General features: G+C 51.9%; 1 protein-coding gene across 5 annotated transcripts in view; it reads left to right on the plus strand.

Moving 5' to 3' along the window:
- The first annotated feature begins 4341 nt into the window (after positions 1-4341).
- Positions 4342-15073, plus strand: part of SYNJ2 (synaptojanin 2) — a 106055-nt gene continuing 95323 nt past the window's right edge. For 3 of the 5 annotated variants that reach the window (XM_045500153.1, XM_045500157.1, XM_045500155.1), the window contains exon 1: positions 4352-4565. In XM_045500153.1, the coding sequence (XP_045356109.1) occupies positions 4439-4565 (127 nt within the window). In that variant the 5' untranslated portion in view covers positions 4352-4438. Of the gene's footprint in view, positions 4566-15073 lie in introns of all 5 variants that reach the window. The other 2 variants (XM_045500154.1, XM_045500158.1) reach the window with 2 other exon arrangements.

A 15073-nucleotide genomic window follows, 5' to 3' on the forward strand; every position in this document is an offset into this window, starting at 1 on the left:
TGGCCTTGGAGGCAAAGACTGGTCGACCAGGGGCCGCCCCACTCTGGAGGTCCCGAGGGGTCAGTGGGGCCCACGGCAGTTCACCTTCATTTCCCCTTCCCTCAGCTCCTCCCCAGTTCACCTCTTGCTGGCAGATCCCCAGCTCAGAGTGTATGTCACAGGGAACCCAACTTGAATCGAGGGGGAGGCAAACAGTGGGCAGACCCTGTTTTTTTAAGGTAGAGCTGACAGAATTGAGACATTCGCCTCCATTGGCCAAGAATCCTGGGGGATTCAGCTGAGGTTGTCCCCAGCTTTAGGGTCTTAGTATCTCCTCGGGCCCAAGGGATTTGGAACACACCTTCTGGATACCCTAAGCCACAGCAAATGTTCTGGGCCTTTCCCACTCTCCTCAGCTCCTATTCTCACCCCCTTTTTGCTTATTGGGGGTTCAGCCAGGGCCTGGCCTTTGGCGGGACGGTGCCTCCTATCCTTCTCCACCCTGCCCTCTCGCCGTCCTTTCCCTCCCTCCCTCCGGAGAGCCCATCCTTCCCTCTGCACGGAGGGCCCCCCTTCTTATGTCTAGAGGGGACGCGTCCTTTCCCTGAAGTGTCTTTAACGCCCCCTCTCCCTCCCATGCGGTCTCCCCTCTGACATGCCAAGGCCCAGCCCGTCTCAGGAAGCCTCTACCGTCCCCTCTGCCTGCATCATATCTGTGTTCCTCCCACCCAGGCCCCTAGAGCCAGCAGACCACACTTACTGCCTGCATTTGTTCCTCAATTCTTTGCAAGCTTTCTGCACAACCCTCTAATAAAACTAACCACTCAAAGGCCACCCAAACCAAGGGGCTCTTCTGAGTCCTCGTTCTTACAGACCCTGCTGAGGTTGACAAACCACTGACCTCTCCCTGCTTCCCGTGGCTTCTCTAATCTCTCAGGCTACTTCTTTCCGGTCTTTCATCCCTGCCCCTCCCAGGCTCAGACGCCTGTCTCCATGCCCCTGCAGACACAGCCTCCTCAGAGCCTCCACCGTTCATTTCTGGCCTTTTCCACTGGATGACCCTCCTTGTCTTAAACTCAGCTCAACCCCAACCACACCCACCAGCCTGCTCCCTACCTCTCCTGTCCCCGTCGATGGTGCCACACTGTCCCCTTCTCTGAACACTGGGCTCCTTTCTGACTCCTTGCTGTCCTTTTGGCCTCTCGTGCAATCAGGCCCCAGACACAGTCTCTCATTTATGTCAAAGACCCTGTTTCTCTCTCTGCTTTGATAGCTTGCTGGGCTCCAGGCTCCCCGGGACCTGCCTGCCTCCCCACAGCGAAGCCAAGTTGAATTTCCTGCGGCGGCCTACTCCGGGGGCTGATGGAGGTGACTTTTCATTCCTTCCTTACCTCCTCCCCTTCCACTCATGGGCCCTCCAGGAGCGCTACATCTCAGGAGCCGAATACCCCCAAACTCTCCCCCTTGGATGGGCCCCGCCTCCTTGTCTTCCAGGTTGCACTCGCCACTTAGGTATCAGAGCCGAGCTTTTTCTTGAATGTCTCCAGCTGTTACTTTCTCCATCTGCTAAATGTGCCAGTGCCGGGGTGACCCTTGACCCATCAAGGCAGAGGGCATGTCGGGCCAGTGCTTTGTCTGCCCCCATGTTGACCGTTCACTCCAAACCAGAGGGCAGTGACCTGAAAACCCAGCAGGCTCTGGGATCAGTCAGCCAATTATCAGAGAGAGGGGAGCAGCCACTATAGTTCGCGGAGTCTAAGATGTACATCATACTATTGCTGAAATCAGGGTACGGCCGACGATTTAATTACACAGTTTAGCGGGCAGCATGTTTTCTTTCTCAGTGGTACACAAAAGAGTGCTTCATCTTCCAACTGGTTGTGTCTTAGATTCTATAAGCTGTAACGCTCAAGGGCTGGTCTTCGCTGTAGGGAAATTTCTACAATATGTATAGCATGTACTAGGCAGAGCTTTCACTTATGTGATGCTACAGAAGGCGCCAAAGAGGGAGAGAGTTAAAAAGTCTACGGCCCTCCCTGAGATCTTAGTCCTAATTTGGGAAACAGAGCTAAAAGAAAAGAAATATAAAAACACTTCTCAAGCAACACGTGAGCAAATGAGAGCTGAAGTGTACCTCCGTGAATCTGAGTGCCTACAAACGGTATCTCCTGGGACCTCGTTATTTCGGGAGGTCTTCCTGGAAGAAGTGAGCTTCAAGTCTAAAAGGAAAGGAGGGGGGGGCGCCTGGGTGGCGCAGTCGGTTAAGCGTCCGACTTCAGCCAGGTCACGATCTCGCGGTCCGTGAGTTCGAGCCCCGCGTCGGGCTCTGGGCTGATGGCTCAGAGCCTGGAGCCTGTTTCCGATTCTGTGTCTCCCTCTCTCTCTGCCCCTCCCCCGGTCATGCTCTGTCTCTCTCTGTCCCAAAAATAAATAAACGTTGAAAAAAAAAAAAGGAAAGGAGGGGCTCCTGGGTGGCTCAGTTGGTTAAGAGTCTGACTCTGGATTTCGGCTCAGGCCATGATCTCAAGGTTCATGGGTTCAAGCCCTGAGTGGGGCTCTGCAATGACAGAGCGGAGCCTACTGGGGATTCTCGCTTTCTCCCTCTCTCTCTGCCCCTCCCCCACTCATACTCTCCCTCTCCCTCTCTCGTGCAAAATGAATACACTTAAAAACATAAATAAAAGCAAAGGAAAAGTGGGCCAAAGGCTAGTCTGTGTCATTTCATGGGAACCCTGTTCTCAAGAGGATAAAAATTTCCATCTTATAGAGGATGAAAGTGTTTGGACAGCTTATGAGCATCATTCCTGGGATATCCACTGCTTTGTAAGTGAATTTGTGAGTAACAGGACAGAAGGCTGAGGAATGACTTGAATCTGTGCCACGTGTTCACATTTATTTTATTCCCCAAATCATCACCTGGGAGGTTGTCCACAGAGGATTGAATGTCTGTCGTTCCTGGTCATTCCTGAATTTCTGCAAGGGCACCACAGCGTCCTGCTTGGCACTGGGGGCTCTGTTCCTTCTGGAACATGCGCCAGAGACAAACAGCTTGACCCACGGTGTGAGTAGGTTGGGGTGAGAGGGGCTCGGCTGTTTTGGGAGCCTGATAGGAGCACCCCAATGGAGAGATCTCTGGGGCTGTCCATACATACCCAGCACAGCAGAGGGAGATGAAACCTCTAAACCCACCCCAAGAGCCATTTTAGGTAACCCCTGCCCTTCTCCCCTCCCCTGAAGATGAGTCCTACATCTGGCTAGAACCCAGTGCCCAGAGGGACCCTGCCTTCCTGGACTGAGCTGGGAGGTCATACACCAAGAGGCAGCATACAATAATGGATGATGCACGGGTATGTGCAGGGGTCCATATGCTTCGAGTACAAACGGGCTGGTAACAGCCGGCCCTGAAGTCAAGGACTATACCCAACAGAGTGGGAGGAGGGACTGAACGATGGAGGGGGAAAGGCATCCGCAGGGAGAGGGAAGAGACCCCTCTCTCCGCATCTCGCAGCTGCCCCGCTGGTTACTTCCTAAGCATTCGGCCCTGACCTCCTCTGACTCGGCACCCAGCAGATTAGCCTTTGGACAGATACTGCCGCCATCTGACAGGCGAGGAAAGCGGGCCCAGAGAAGTCAAGGTCACATAGGTGGCACGCCTAGAGATCACGTCTCAGTTCTCTCTGAGCCCACACGCCTTTGATCTCCCCAAATTCTGCCTGGTGTGCCAGTGGACCACAATATCCTCACGTATAGAAAGCTACTAAAAGGCGACATTTGTTGAACACTTGGCACTCGCCGGGCACTCGCTCGGCCCCTTCTGGGAGTCAACCCTTACTCCTCACCCCAACCCCAAACCTGCTTTCCCCGCAGGGCAGCGGAGGCACCTAGCTCTGAAGTGACCGGCCCAGGGTCTCTCGGGCTGGGCCTGGCGAGGGCCGGCCTCCGCCCCGGACTCTAGCGTCGCAGCCCCGCGGGCCAGGCGCCGGGCTGCCCACAGAAGGCCGCGGCGTCCAGCGGCGTTTTCAGGCTCCCCGGGGCGCCCCGCGTCCTCCCGCGCGCCCAGGAACGTGTGGAATCTTCCTCTTCGGCCGCCGCCCACCGCAGGGAGGACGTCCCCTCCGGCTCCGGCCCCGGGATCAACCCCCAGAGCGAGCCCCGGGGGCGCGGGGAGCCGCCGCCAGGCCCGCCCGGCCGCCCGCAGCTGCCTCGCCGCTGGGGGGAGCGCGGCGCCCCGGCGGAGCGGGAGCCGGAGGCGGCCAGGCGGCCGGGCGCCCTCACCTGCCCCGGGCGGCGCGGCGAGGGCGGAGAGGGGGAAGGGGGCGGGAGAGAAGGCCTGGGAGGAGGCCGGGGAGGAGCCTGCGCGGGGCCGGGAGCCGGCGCAAAGTGAAACTCCCGGCACTTGCGGGAGCGCGGGGAGCGGAGACGGGCTGCGCGCCCTCGGGCCGGACGCGCCCCGGCGCCCATGGCGCTGAGCAAGGGGCTGCGGCTGCTCGGGCGGCTGGACCCCGCGGGGGAGAGCAGCGTCCTGCTGGAGGCGCGAGGCCGCGGGGACTGCCTGCTCTTCGAGGCCGGCACCGTGGCCACGCTCGGTGAGTGCGACCCCACGGCGCCCCCGGGGAGCGGCGCCCGAGGCGAGGGCGCCTGCCGTGCTGAGACTTCGAGAAACGGGCACCTCCCTTCCCCGAGGTGACCATGGCCGGGAGGCGTGGAGACAGCCGGGGTGCGGGGTTGGGGGGGAGGGAGTTGCGCGAAGGCTGGGGGGCGCCCTTGTTGGAATGAGGCGACGCCGGGGACGCCCGAGTGCCCCTCTGGCAGGGCCCGGGACGCGGTGGCCCGCAGCACCTCCTGGGGGTCTGCCCTCACCGCGCCCGCCTGACGGTCGCGTTCTTGGAGAGCCGGTTGTGGCCTTTTATGCCCCGCGCTCCGCCGGGACACGTTACAGATTCAGAGAGATCCCAGGGGATTGATTTAGAAGCCGCCCCGCCCCTGTGCCTGGCGCTCGTTTTCTTTTGCACCTGTTGATGAAATCCGTGCGTGCCCGTTGGTGTGCGTGGGCTGGCTTCACTCCCGGAGGGGCTGGGGACGCAAGCGCCGGAACACGGACGCCGGAGAAACCCCTCTCTGATGGCACCTCTGCCCTACGTAAATACTTGGCCGAGAAGCGTCAGTTCTGCAAAGTAGAGAAAGAACTTGGAAGCAAATGTACTGCTTGGTGACTCGACCTCTGTGCTGGATGTGTTTGAAGTTGGGTGCCCAGCCCGTGTATTTCATGTCTGTGCTTCAGGAAGTCTTGAGACCGGCACTGTGCCAAGGGCTTTAGTGATGATCTCATGTTAACTTTCACAATTCCACAAAAGAGCGACTATTATCCCCAGATTGTAGATGAGTAAACTGAGGCCTGAAGAGGCTATGAAACTTGCTTGCCTGAGGTGACACACCTCTACCTGAGTCCTATGTGGCTGTGTTTATAACGTGATACAGCGCATGGTTTCCGGGTATCACCAGCCACCCCGTCTCTTGTTTGGTGGCCAACTTCATGAGGATGGCCAAAGCAAGCCAAACCGGGTAGGACTGTTAGAACTTTATGAACACTGGAGAGTAGCCTTCCTGTTGGTGTCCAGCTGGACCATATTACCTTGTTGGTAGCTAAACGCAGCTCAGAGGAAGGTCACTGTCCAGGTTGTGGACAACTGGTACACTCACTGGTAGAACAAACACTTTATCAATGTGTCTCGTCTTTTTTCCCTGCATTGTATGCATGCATCCTTCAGTTAGGAGATAGGGCTTGGAAGAATCATCTCTTCTATCTCAGTTTCCCTCAGCATGTCATTAGCCTATAGTCATCTGGCTTGTTTTCAGTCACTTGGTTACTGAAACAATGTCTCCAGTATTGTCAGTGTCATAGTGTGCATCGAATCGTCGGTGAAATTATTATCAGATTATTCCAGTTTGCGCTCTGTCCCCCCCCCCCCCCCCATCCAAGTTTGGTCATTTGCTGAGGTCTTGGAAAGAAAAACCGCAGAAATTTCCATTCCATTTCAGATGTCTACTTCATACCACATTTATCAGAGCTGAGAGATTAATTTCATGGTGCAAAAATCCTACTTCATCAAAAAGATTGAAACGTCCTTCAGTTGGATTACAGCAGCGTTAAGCAAGGTTCATGCCTATTTAAGAGTTCCTTTGAAGCCACTTGGACAAAAAGGCTTTATTTTTTTTCAAAAGCGAAGACTTTAAAAATGATTAATGAAAGTAGTATAATGCATATTTTCCATTTGGAAATGAAGTTTGGGCTGTGATGCATGTACATTACTTTGGGGATTACAGTACGCTGGATTCTAGTACAGACAATGTAATGAAAGCAACTGGCATGTCCTGAACTCCTGTGTAGTCCACGTTTGTCACTTAACCTAGCACTCATTTTTCAGTAGAACTTGGGTTGAGTACTTAATTTGTAAAGTCTGTTTTTCTTAAGTGAAACTATTTTTATTATTTTTAAAATTTGTTAATGTTTCTTTATTTTGAAGAGAGAGACAGAGTGCGAACGGGGAGGGACAGAGAGAGAGGGAGACAGAATCTGCAGCAGGCTCCAGGCTCCAAGCTGTCAGCACAGAGCCTGACGTGGGGCTTGAACTCGCGGACCGTGAGATCATGACCTCAACCCAAGTCAGACGCTAAGTGAAACTATTTTAAAAAAGCAGCTGTAGTGCTTGGTGGTATTGCTCGTCCAGAGGAGGATTCTGATAGCCTTCTGTTACTAGAAAGTTGTTGTTTCAAACTTTTCAAGTATCCTAAACGTGCCACAATTTGATAGAATGGCTCTGAACTTGAAATTCCCGTCTGGATTTCAAAGGGCTAGCTTTTGTGCTTTCCTTTCCTTGAGGAGGAAAAGAGTACTTTCATTTTTTCCCCAGAAGCTTTCAATGTCTGCTTTTGCGTGGGACCCTGCATCTGCGGAAGCCGGCATAGCTGGTGTTGGAATCCTGACCGGTTGCCCTTTCTAGGAGGTTCAAGGTTGTGGGCAGCTTCCTCTGAATTCAGCTGTGATTTCCTGTGATGGGTCTCCCCAGGGAGGAATCTGAGGCCAGGAAGATCTAAGCGAACGGTTTATTAGCATGTGGGTGGTGGTTTCTCCCCAGCCAGTGAGAGTTCCTAAATTCTGCCCAGCCCTGTGGCAGAGGCATGCTGCTTTTATAGGGAGCAGCTGGAGATCCCGCAGCTCTTCAAGGCACTTTTTATCCCATGAGGACCCACACTTGAAAAGGCGTTTCACCACCGGGTAGAGGCTCACAACTGCTTAGCATTTCCAGGCAGTGCTCAGGGGCTTGAACTGGGCCGAGAGTTTAGGAAAAAAGCTGATGATCTTTGGTTGGTCTGTTGCTGGGCAAAGTCCTTCTCTTCCACTGTGACTCTGCAGACGGTCCCCACGCCAGGCCATCTAGCCTGCTAGCAGGAAGGGTGCTGAGGGAATACTTCTAAATTCCTGCTTCTAAAAGAGTTAGGTTGAGAATCTATCTTAAATGTAGATCAGTGGGAACAGGAATTCGGAAGCAGAAAAGCTAAAAGTATTGGCACCAATTTTTAAAGTTGTTACTAAGTTTTCTTGGTGAGCTGATTTAGTAGTGGGGGGCTTCTCAAGTATAGGTGAAAAGCCATAGCACGTAACAATTCCCTGTGGTCCGCAATCCAGAGTTAGCATGCAGATGTTCTCTTGTTGGCACATTGGGACAAAAGGTAATTGCTGTCTTTCCCTTTGTCTCTGTTAGACTTAGTGTGGACCACACAAAGGGAAGTGTGACTATTGTTCATAGGTTTTGTTTTCAGAATGAGCACTGATACTCCAAAGGTCAGTGTTCTCCAAACAGCCCCTAGGAAGGGTGGCCTGCGAGTGTCTGTGTTTACACATGTGTTTGTGAGCCAGTGGGACTGGGTCTTCCCGCCCCCCCCCCCCAGCCACGCCTGCTGTTGAACAGTCAGCAGCAGGGATGGGGGTAGGAAGGAGGCCTGGGAGACTTAATTAAGTTAATTAGTAAGTGTCCCTAAATTACTTTGAGCTTCTGGGGGAAAAGTTTCTGTGTAAACACCAGGCCTGGGTTTTCCCAGCTGCTGTGTTTATATAGAGGCCACAATATCCTGCTTTGTTTGAATTGGTGAAATGGCAAGGCTTCTTCTGAACTGTTGCCTTGCCCACTTTCCCTGGCTTTGTGGCTTGGGATTATAGGTCAGTGCCTTAAAGTCTGACCTGCTTAAGAGCACTTGACAGAATCAGTAAGTGGCCACATACATTTACAAATACACAAACTGGGTTAGTGTGTACTTCTACCTGTCGTTTTCATAACTCACCCGTAGGAATGTGATTTCAGATCTTGCCAGCCTCCCTTTTAGGGCCATGTGGCTCAAAAACATTTCCCTTGACCTTTTTCTTTAAAAAAAATTTTTTTAGGGGCGCCTGGGTGGCTCAGTCGGTTAAGCGTCCGACTTCGGCTCAGGTCATGATCTCGCAGTCTGTGAGTTCGAGCCCCACGTCGGGCTCTGTGCTGACAGCTCAGAGCCTGGAGCCTGTTTCAGATTCTCTGTCTCCCTCTCTCTCGGACCCTCCCCCGTTCATGCTCTGTCTCTCCCTGTCTCAAAAATAAATAAATGTTAAAAAAAAAAAAAACATTAAAAAAAAAATTTTTTTAATGTTTATTTTTTGAGAGAGAGAGAGAGAGAGAGCGAGCACGAGCCAGGTAGGGGCAGATAGAGGGAGACACAGAATCTCAAGCAGGCTCCAGGCTCCGAGCTGTTAGCCCAGAGCCCGACATGGGGCTCAAACTCACGAACCTCGAGATCATGACCTGTGCCGAAGTCAGATGCTTAACTGACTGAGCCACCCAGGCGTCCCTTCCTCAACCTTTAATTGTGAACATTTGAAATGAACAAATGTAGAAGGAAAAATGAATCCCCTGTACCTGTCACCCAGCATTGATATGTCAGTATATTTCAGTTCTGTGTCACACGTCCCTGTATTTTTTATGAAAAATGAATCTCCTAACGTTTTATTGATTCGATTTCAAATAAGATTTTAATTTATTTGGCTTGGCTTTTCTTTTTTCTTGACTTGCATCCGTGTGTATCTGCGTAAGTTCAAAGTTTGCGGGATGTGGGCAAGAACAGAGATGGTGGTGTGAATTGATTCTGAGACTGGCCGGGATACATTTTGAAAAACCAAAGTGATCCCATGGGAAGAGTAAACCATCAGCTGGAAGAGCAGAGTGTCCCCACCCTGGGATGGCACTGATGGGCTCCCAGGGACACCTTCGGGGGCTTGCCCTGTGCCTCTCATTGAAACGAGGAGTCGGGCCACTTGCGCCCGCCTCCCTGGACCTCAGTCCAGATACACAGGACTCTGGAGGCTCCTACCCAGGTGGTGCCCAGTCTGTTTCCAACATGCTCGTGTCTTTTCCCGGGGTCGGTGACAGACTGCACAGTGCACGTGTCCACTCCAGACCCCAACGAAGGGAGTGTGGCAGGGGTGCCCCAAGGGGTGGAGGTGGACACATGCCACCCTGGCTGGGGTGTCCTCAGGTATGTGCGTGAAGCCCCTGGCAGAGGGGTATGAAGCCCAGAAGCAGGAGTGGGGATGGTGTCAGTGGAAAGAGAAGGGGCTCAGGCTAGGGGCACCTGCCCCCACTGGCCACATGCTGGACCTGATCTTCCAGTTAGCAACAGGGGTGAACTTCTCAAGCTAAGAGGGTAGAACATATTTTGTTAAACAGAACTCTGGCAAGTGTTCTGGGTATCTGTGTAAGTCTGGGTATCACTTCTGGGATGTTCCTTGGGTACCCAGGTCCCACTGCGTGATTTTTGGCCGCTCAGCTTCTATTGTGGGACTGGGTCAGCCTTTCCACCTGCGATGAGGAATATGTTCTGTTGTTGTTGGGTTTTTTGTCCCCCGCCCCCCACTTGAAGTGCCCTTAACACCTTGGGGAACTGCCCCAGGCCCAGACTTGGGAATAAGATGAGGGGGGGAGGGGAGTCCCTAAGCATTTCCAGGCAGGGCTAGGTGGTGTGGTGGCCAGCTCACCTCAAGGAGAAAATCCGATCCAGCTTGCGAGGGTGTCTGCACCTGACCAAGCTGAGGGTTTGCAAGCAAAGCCCCCCTGAGCTGCACTAGCATTTCCAGGCGGCTTTTGCAGTGGTTGGTGCTTCTGTTGTCCACACTGGTGGATGTTGTGCACACACTGGTAGGTGTCGTCCCCACACGGGTAGGCGTCATCTGCGCTCTGGTAGACATTGTCCATGCACGGGTAGGTGTGGTCCATACACTGTTAGATAAGGGGCTGTCAGTGGGCAGGCCAGGGTCTACCTTCAAGGTCAACACAAAAGAGCCCAGTTATGGGCACTTTCTGTTTCTAAGGAATGCTGGAAGGAGCCTCGGGGTACTGTTATGTGAATGTGAGTCATTTTTAAGGACAATTTAATGAAAACCTTAAGAAATATGTATGACCTTGATCTAGTATCAAGGGTAGATACTATCCTGGTATCAATGGACAGAAATTTATTTCAGGATATACTCATACATCATGAGCCCATTTTGCTTTAAGGATGTTCATTGTAAGCTGCTTTGACTTTTTAGCTGACAACATAAACTTTGGTCCAACTTGATAATAATAGCTAATATTTATGGAAAAAAATAGCTAACATTTGGGGCGCCTGGGTGGTTCAGTCGGTTGAGCGTCCGGCTTCAGCTCAGATCATGATCTCGCGGTTTGTGAGTTCAAACCCTGCATCGGGCTCTGTGCCGATAGTACGGAGCCTGGAGCCTACTTTGGATTCTGTGTTTCCCTCTTTCTCTGCTCTCCACCCCCCCCCCCAACTCTCTCAAAAAATAAACATTAAAAAAATAGCTAACATTTATGGAGCACTTACTATGTACCAGGTGCTATTCTAAGGGGTTGACATGTATTGATTTATTTAATCCTCACAATGAGGCAGGTACGAATTAGATTCCATTTAACACTTGGAGAAAGTGAGGCACAGACAAGCATAAGAACTCGTATGAGGTTCTACCTCTAGTTAGTGGTGGAGCCATGATTTGAACAACGCCCGGAGGCTCTAGAGAACAGCATGTTTAGTAAAAATCTCCTCCCTAGAAAAAAAAAGAAGATTCAATGTGTGTATGAAAAAGACTAGCTGTGTCCCATCGTCTCTGTGCTTATTTTGGGTTTCAAAACACACGTGTGGTCGGTGGAGATCAGGGGTGCTGGTGAGTGTAAGCATCAGTACAGCATCCCCGTCGTGACTGGAGCTTTGTCCGATGCTTGCGTAAACAGGTGTGTCCAGGCTTGGGGAAGCAGCTACCCACTGAGAGGTGCATGTGATCTCACAAAGGGGACATCTTCAAGAGAAGTGTGTGGGCTTCAGTCCTGCCTTCCAGCAGGGCTGAGGCTTGCGCCTGGTATCCTTCCATAGGGATGCCCCCGGCACCTAGAACAGAGCCTGATTAGGACTCGAAGCTCTGAAGAAAGTCCTAGGTTTCTTAGCCTGGAGGCTTCTAAGCATGTCCAGGCTCCCCCAGGACATGCTTCCGAGTGTGAGGACCATCAAACAGATAACATGTTGGACTGGTGTCTTCCCGAAGAGCCCCTCAATTTGGAGTGGGGGGAAATGCCTGAGGGAGTGAATGTATCTTCCTGCCCTACCTTTGCTTGTCTTGGAGAACTCGGGCGCGGTGCTGACTGGGTGGACAGAATTGTGGTTTGCACCCAAGGTGGGCACTAGGCGACTGTCGTGGGCACGGCGCTTGGCAAAGGGCCTGTCCGGGACAGCCGGATGCCTCTGGCCAGGTCCTGGGGCGGTGGCAGTCTGCACTCATGACATACGAAGCTGGAGGGTTGCCACTTGCTTGTAAAGCTTCCGGGTTCGGAAAATGGCTCCAGGCGGGAGGGTTCACCTGGAGCATAGTAGCAAAGGAAGGCAGGCAGCGTAGCTCCTTCTGGAGAACCAATTCCTGGGAACAGTTCCAAAGTATGAATGCGAAAGTCTGAGCTTAATCTTATGGCAGTTTTTGGAGGATAAGGAACTCTCCTGAAGAGCCTTTTGTAGTGTCATGGGAGCTAGTATTTAATTCTGTTCCCGCATCTCTGTGTGTTTCTGCCCCACCTCCTCCCTTCTCTGAGGCCGAGCCTGATGGAGCTGACCCTCCCTGACCTCCTGGAGCCCCTGACCACAAGCTGCTGTGCTGCATTTGTCCACTCCCCCAGAACAGGCCTCATCTTTTTTTTTTTTTTTTTTTTAATTTTTTTTAATGTTTATTTTTGAGAGAGAGAAAGACAGAGCCAGAGCATGACCGGGGGGAGGGGTGGAGAGAGAAAGGGGGACACAGAATCCGAAGCAGGCTCCAGGCTCTGAGCTGTCAGCACAGAGTCCGACGCGGGGCTCGAACTCACGAACTGCGAGATCATGACCTGAGCGGGATTTGGACGCTTAACTGACTGAGCCCACTCAGGTGCCCCAACAGTCCTCATCTTCTGCCATTGCTGCCCCCTGACAAGATCTGAGGAGATGCTGAGGGCAAACCAGGTGCTAAGAAATGAAGAGGGACGTTCCTTTGTTCTTTAAAGCAGTGTGAGGTCCGAAGCAGAACTGGGCCACCGAAAACACTCCTAGTTTTGGAACTGATGTGGGATTGGGGGCTGTGGGGCGGGGAGAGGGCAGGGAGTTAACATCTGATGCTCGGACCCGCCATAGGATTTGGGTGGCCTGGACACCCATCAAGATCTTGGAAAATGGCCGATTTAAGGTGAACAGTGCATGATGTATAGTTTCTTCGTATTGACTTATTACTCATTGGTGGTAGTAATCTCTACTCAGAAAAAGCAAACTACTTCCCTTTCCTTGGGTCTGACTCTAGAATGTTCTGGTGAGGCCTACTGGTAGGAGAGAGAAGACCTGAATTCTCTCTAGCCCTGGCTCCTTATCTGAGGGAATTGAGTTAATCCACATTTGAATCTTAGGAGAAATTATCTGGCCAGGTAAAATCTAAGGTGGCTCTGATCTAAGTCTGAGCTAAGAATGTCTGCTATACATTTTGTATTAGAGACTTATGAATTAATTAAAATGCATGAGATGATCTCTCCTTGATTCTGCCCTTTTCCGATAACCAGCAGAAAAAATTTAAAAAGCAGTAACAATTTAGCTTAAATTAGGGCCACAGAGTAAGGTATTTATTAAAATAGCATAAAGTGTGCTAAAGTAAATAGCTCCTTTAGTTGGTCCTTATTAATTTCCATTAACGTTCTGAAAATCCCATCCTTCAACATAAACATAGCTTTGTTTTTTAACAGTCTGCTCTGGAGGGGGAGTTTGTGTGCCTGGGAATGTGTGGTCTAGTTCCAGCTGCTTCACTGACTGTTTGTTGCAGAACTTAAGCTTCACCATGAATCTTATTCATGGCTGATAAATCCTGTATGTTGGAGAAACTCTTTAAGGAGAGAAGGCCATTTTCTGCGGCTCCTGCTTCCCGATTAAGCAGAACTGAGGTCCGGAGCCAAGCTGGATCCCGCTGGCAGAAAGAGTGACTGATAGAATGCAGTCCGATCGATGTGCTCTGGTTCAACAGAACTGCTTCAATAATGGACTTGTTTTTATTTAAATGCTGTGGGTAAAGAAAGGAATATTGGAAAACTTGGGCCGAAAATAATTTGCCACCAGCCCGGGCCTGAGCCAGGCCCTCGTGACAAGGTCAAAAATAGTGGTATCTGCTTATCTTTTACGCAGACCACCAGGAGGGGAGAGGGGAGCAGCAGCCTTGGAGCAGAGGGGAGGAGCCTGTGGCTCAGGAGGGGAGGGGCCTGTGGCTCAAGAGGGGAGGGGCCTGTGGCTCAAGAGGGGAGGGGCCTGTGGCTCTGGAAGGGAGGAGCCCTGGGGCAGAGGGGAAGAGAGAGCCAGTACTGCCCTCCATTTCCTCCGCCACATCCCTTGCTTTCTAAGCTGATCTGTCTAGAGGGGGCACTTTTCTCTAATTCACAGAAAGGCACCGTGTGGGCCCCTAGGCCGCCTTGGAGAAGGTAGTCCTATAAAGGCCTTTTTCGAACTTTTATGGCAGTGATAAAATTTGAATCCCACTGTGGAACTGGAATTTGTAGCTTACCCCTGCAACGTAGGGGCGCGCGTCACATAAGATCACACAGGCAAAGTGAGGAATTGTCATGACATGCCACTGCCTGCAGACCGATGGCTCCAGACTTGGGGGGTTTCAGGCGTGTGTCCGACTTCAGCACTCTCGGCCTCAGGTTTCTGGTTTAGTTTGCTGTCAGGAAATTTATGTAGCTGAGAGCTTATTAGAATTTTGTCTTCAGGGGCGCCTGGGTGGCTCTGTCGGTTAAGCGTCCGACTTCGGCTCAGGTCATGATCGCGCGGTTCGTGAGTTCAAGCCCCGCATCGGGCTCTGTGCTGACAGCTCGGAGCCTGGGGCCCATTTCAGATTTTGTGTCTCCCTCTCTCTCTCTGACCCTCCCCGTTCATGCTCTGTCTCTTTCTGTCCCAAAAATAAATAAACATTTTAAAAAAAAAAAAAGAATTTTATCTTCAAAGAGAAAATGGACCCAGATCGAAGACTGGGCGTGTGATCCTGTAAGAAAAGTTTACAGGTTGAACTTTGTGACTCCAGTTAGCGCACTCACTGGCTTCCCCTTGGGCTTTCTAGGAGAAGCCTCAGCCCTGTGGCCTGTGTGTGCTCCCGTCCTGAGCACTGTCAACCCTTTTGGGTGCAGGTGATAAGACTGTGCACCTAGAACAGCCAGGAGACACATCCTGAAGTATCTGGCAGTGAAACGATATCAGGTCTGGGATTTGTTTGGCAATACTGTGGGAAGCAGATGGATGGACACATATGTACGCGCGCGCGCGCGCGCGCACACACACACACACGGGGGGGGGGGTGGGGAGGAAGCAAGTGAAATGAGCCTGGAGAAATGCTGATAACTCTTGGAGCCGGGTGACAGGTACGTGGCGGATTGTGAGACATAGAGAATTAATAAGCTGGCTGCTTTTCAAGCTCAGCAGAGAAAAATTGATGACTTTCCAAGACACCATGATTAGTCAATTAGAAATT

The sequence above is a fragment of the Leopardus geoffroyi genome, chromosome B2, assembly GCF_018350155.1.
Source record: "Leopardus geoffroyi isolate Oge1 chromosome B2, O.geoffroyi_Oge1_pat1.0, whole genome shotgun sequence".
Taxonomy (NCBI): Eukaryota; Metazoa; Chordata; class Mammalia; order Carnivora; family Felidae; genus Leopardus; species Leopardus geoffroyi.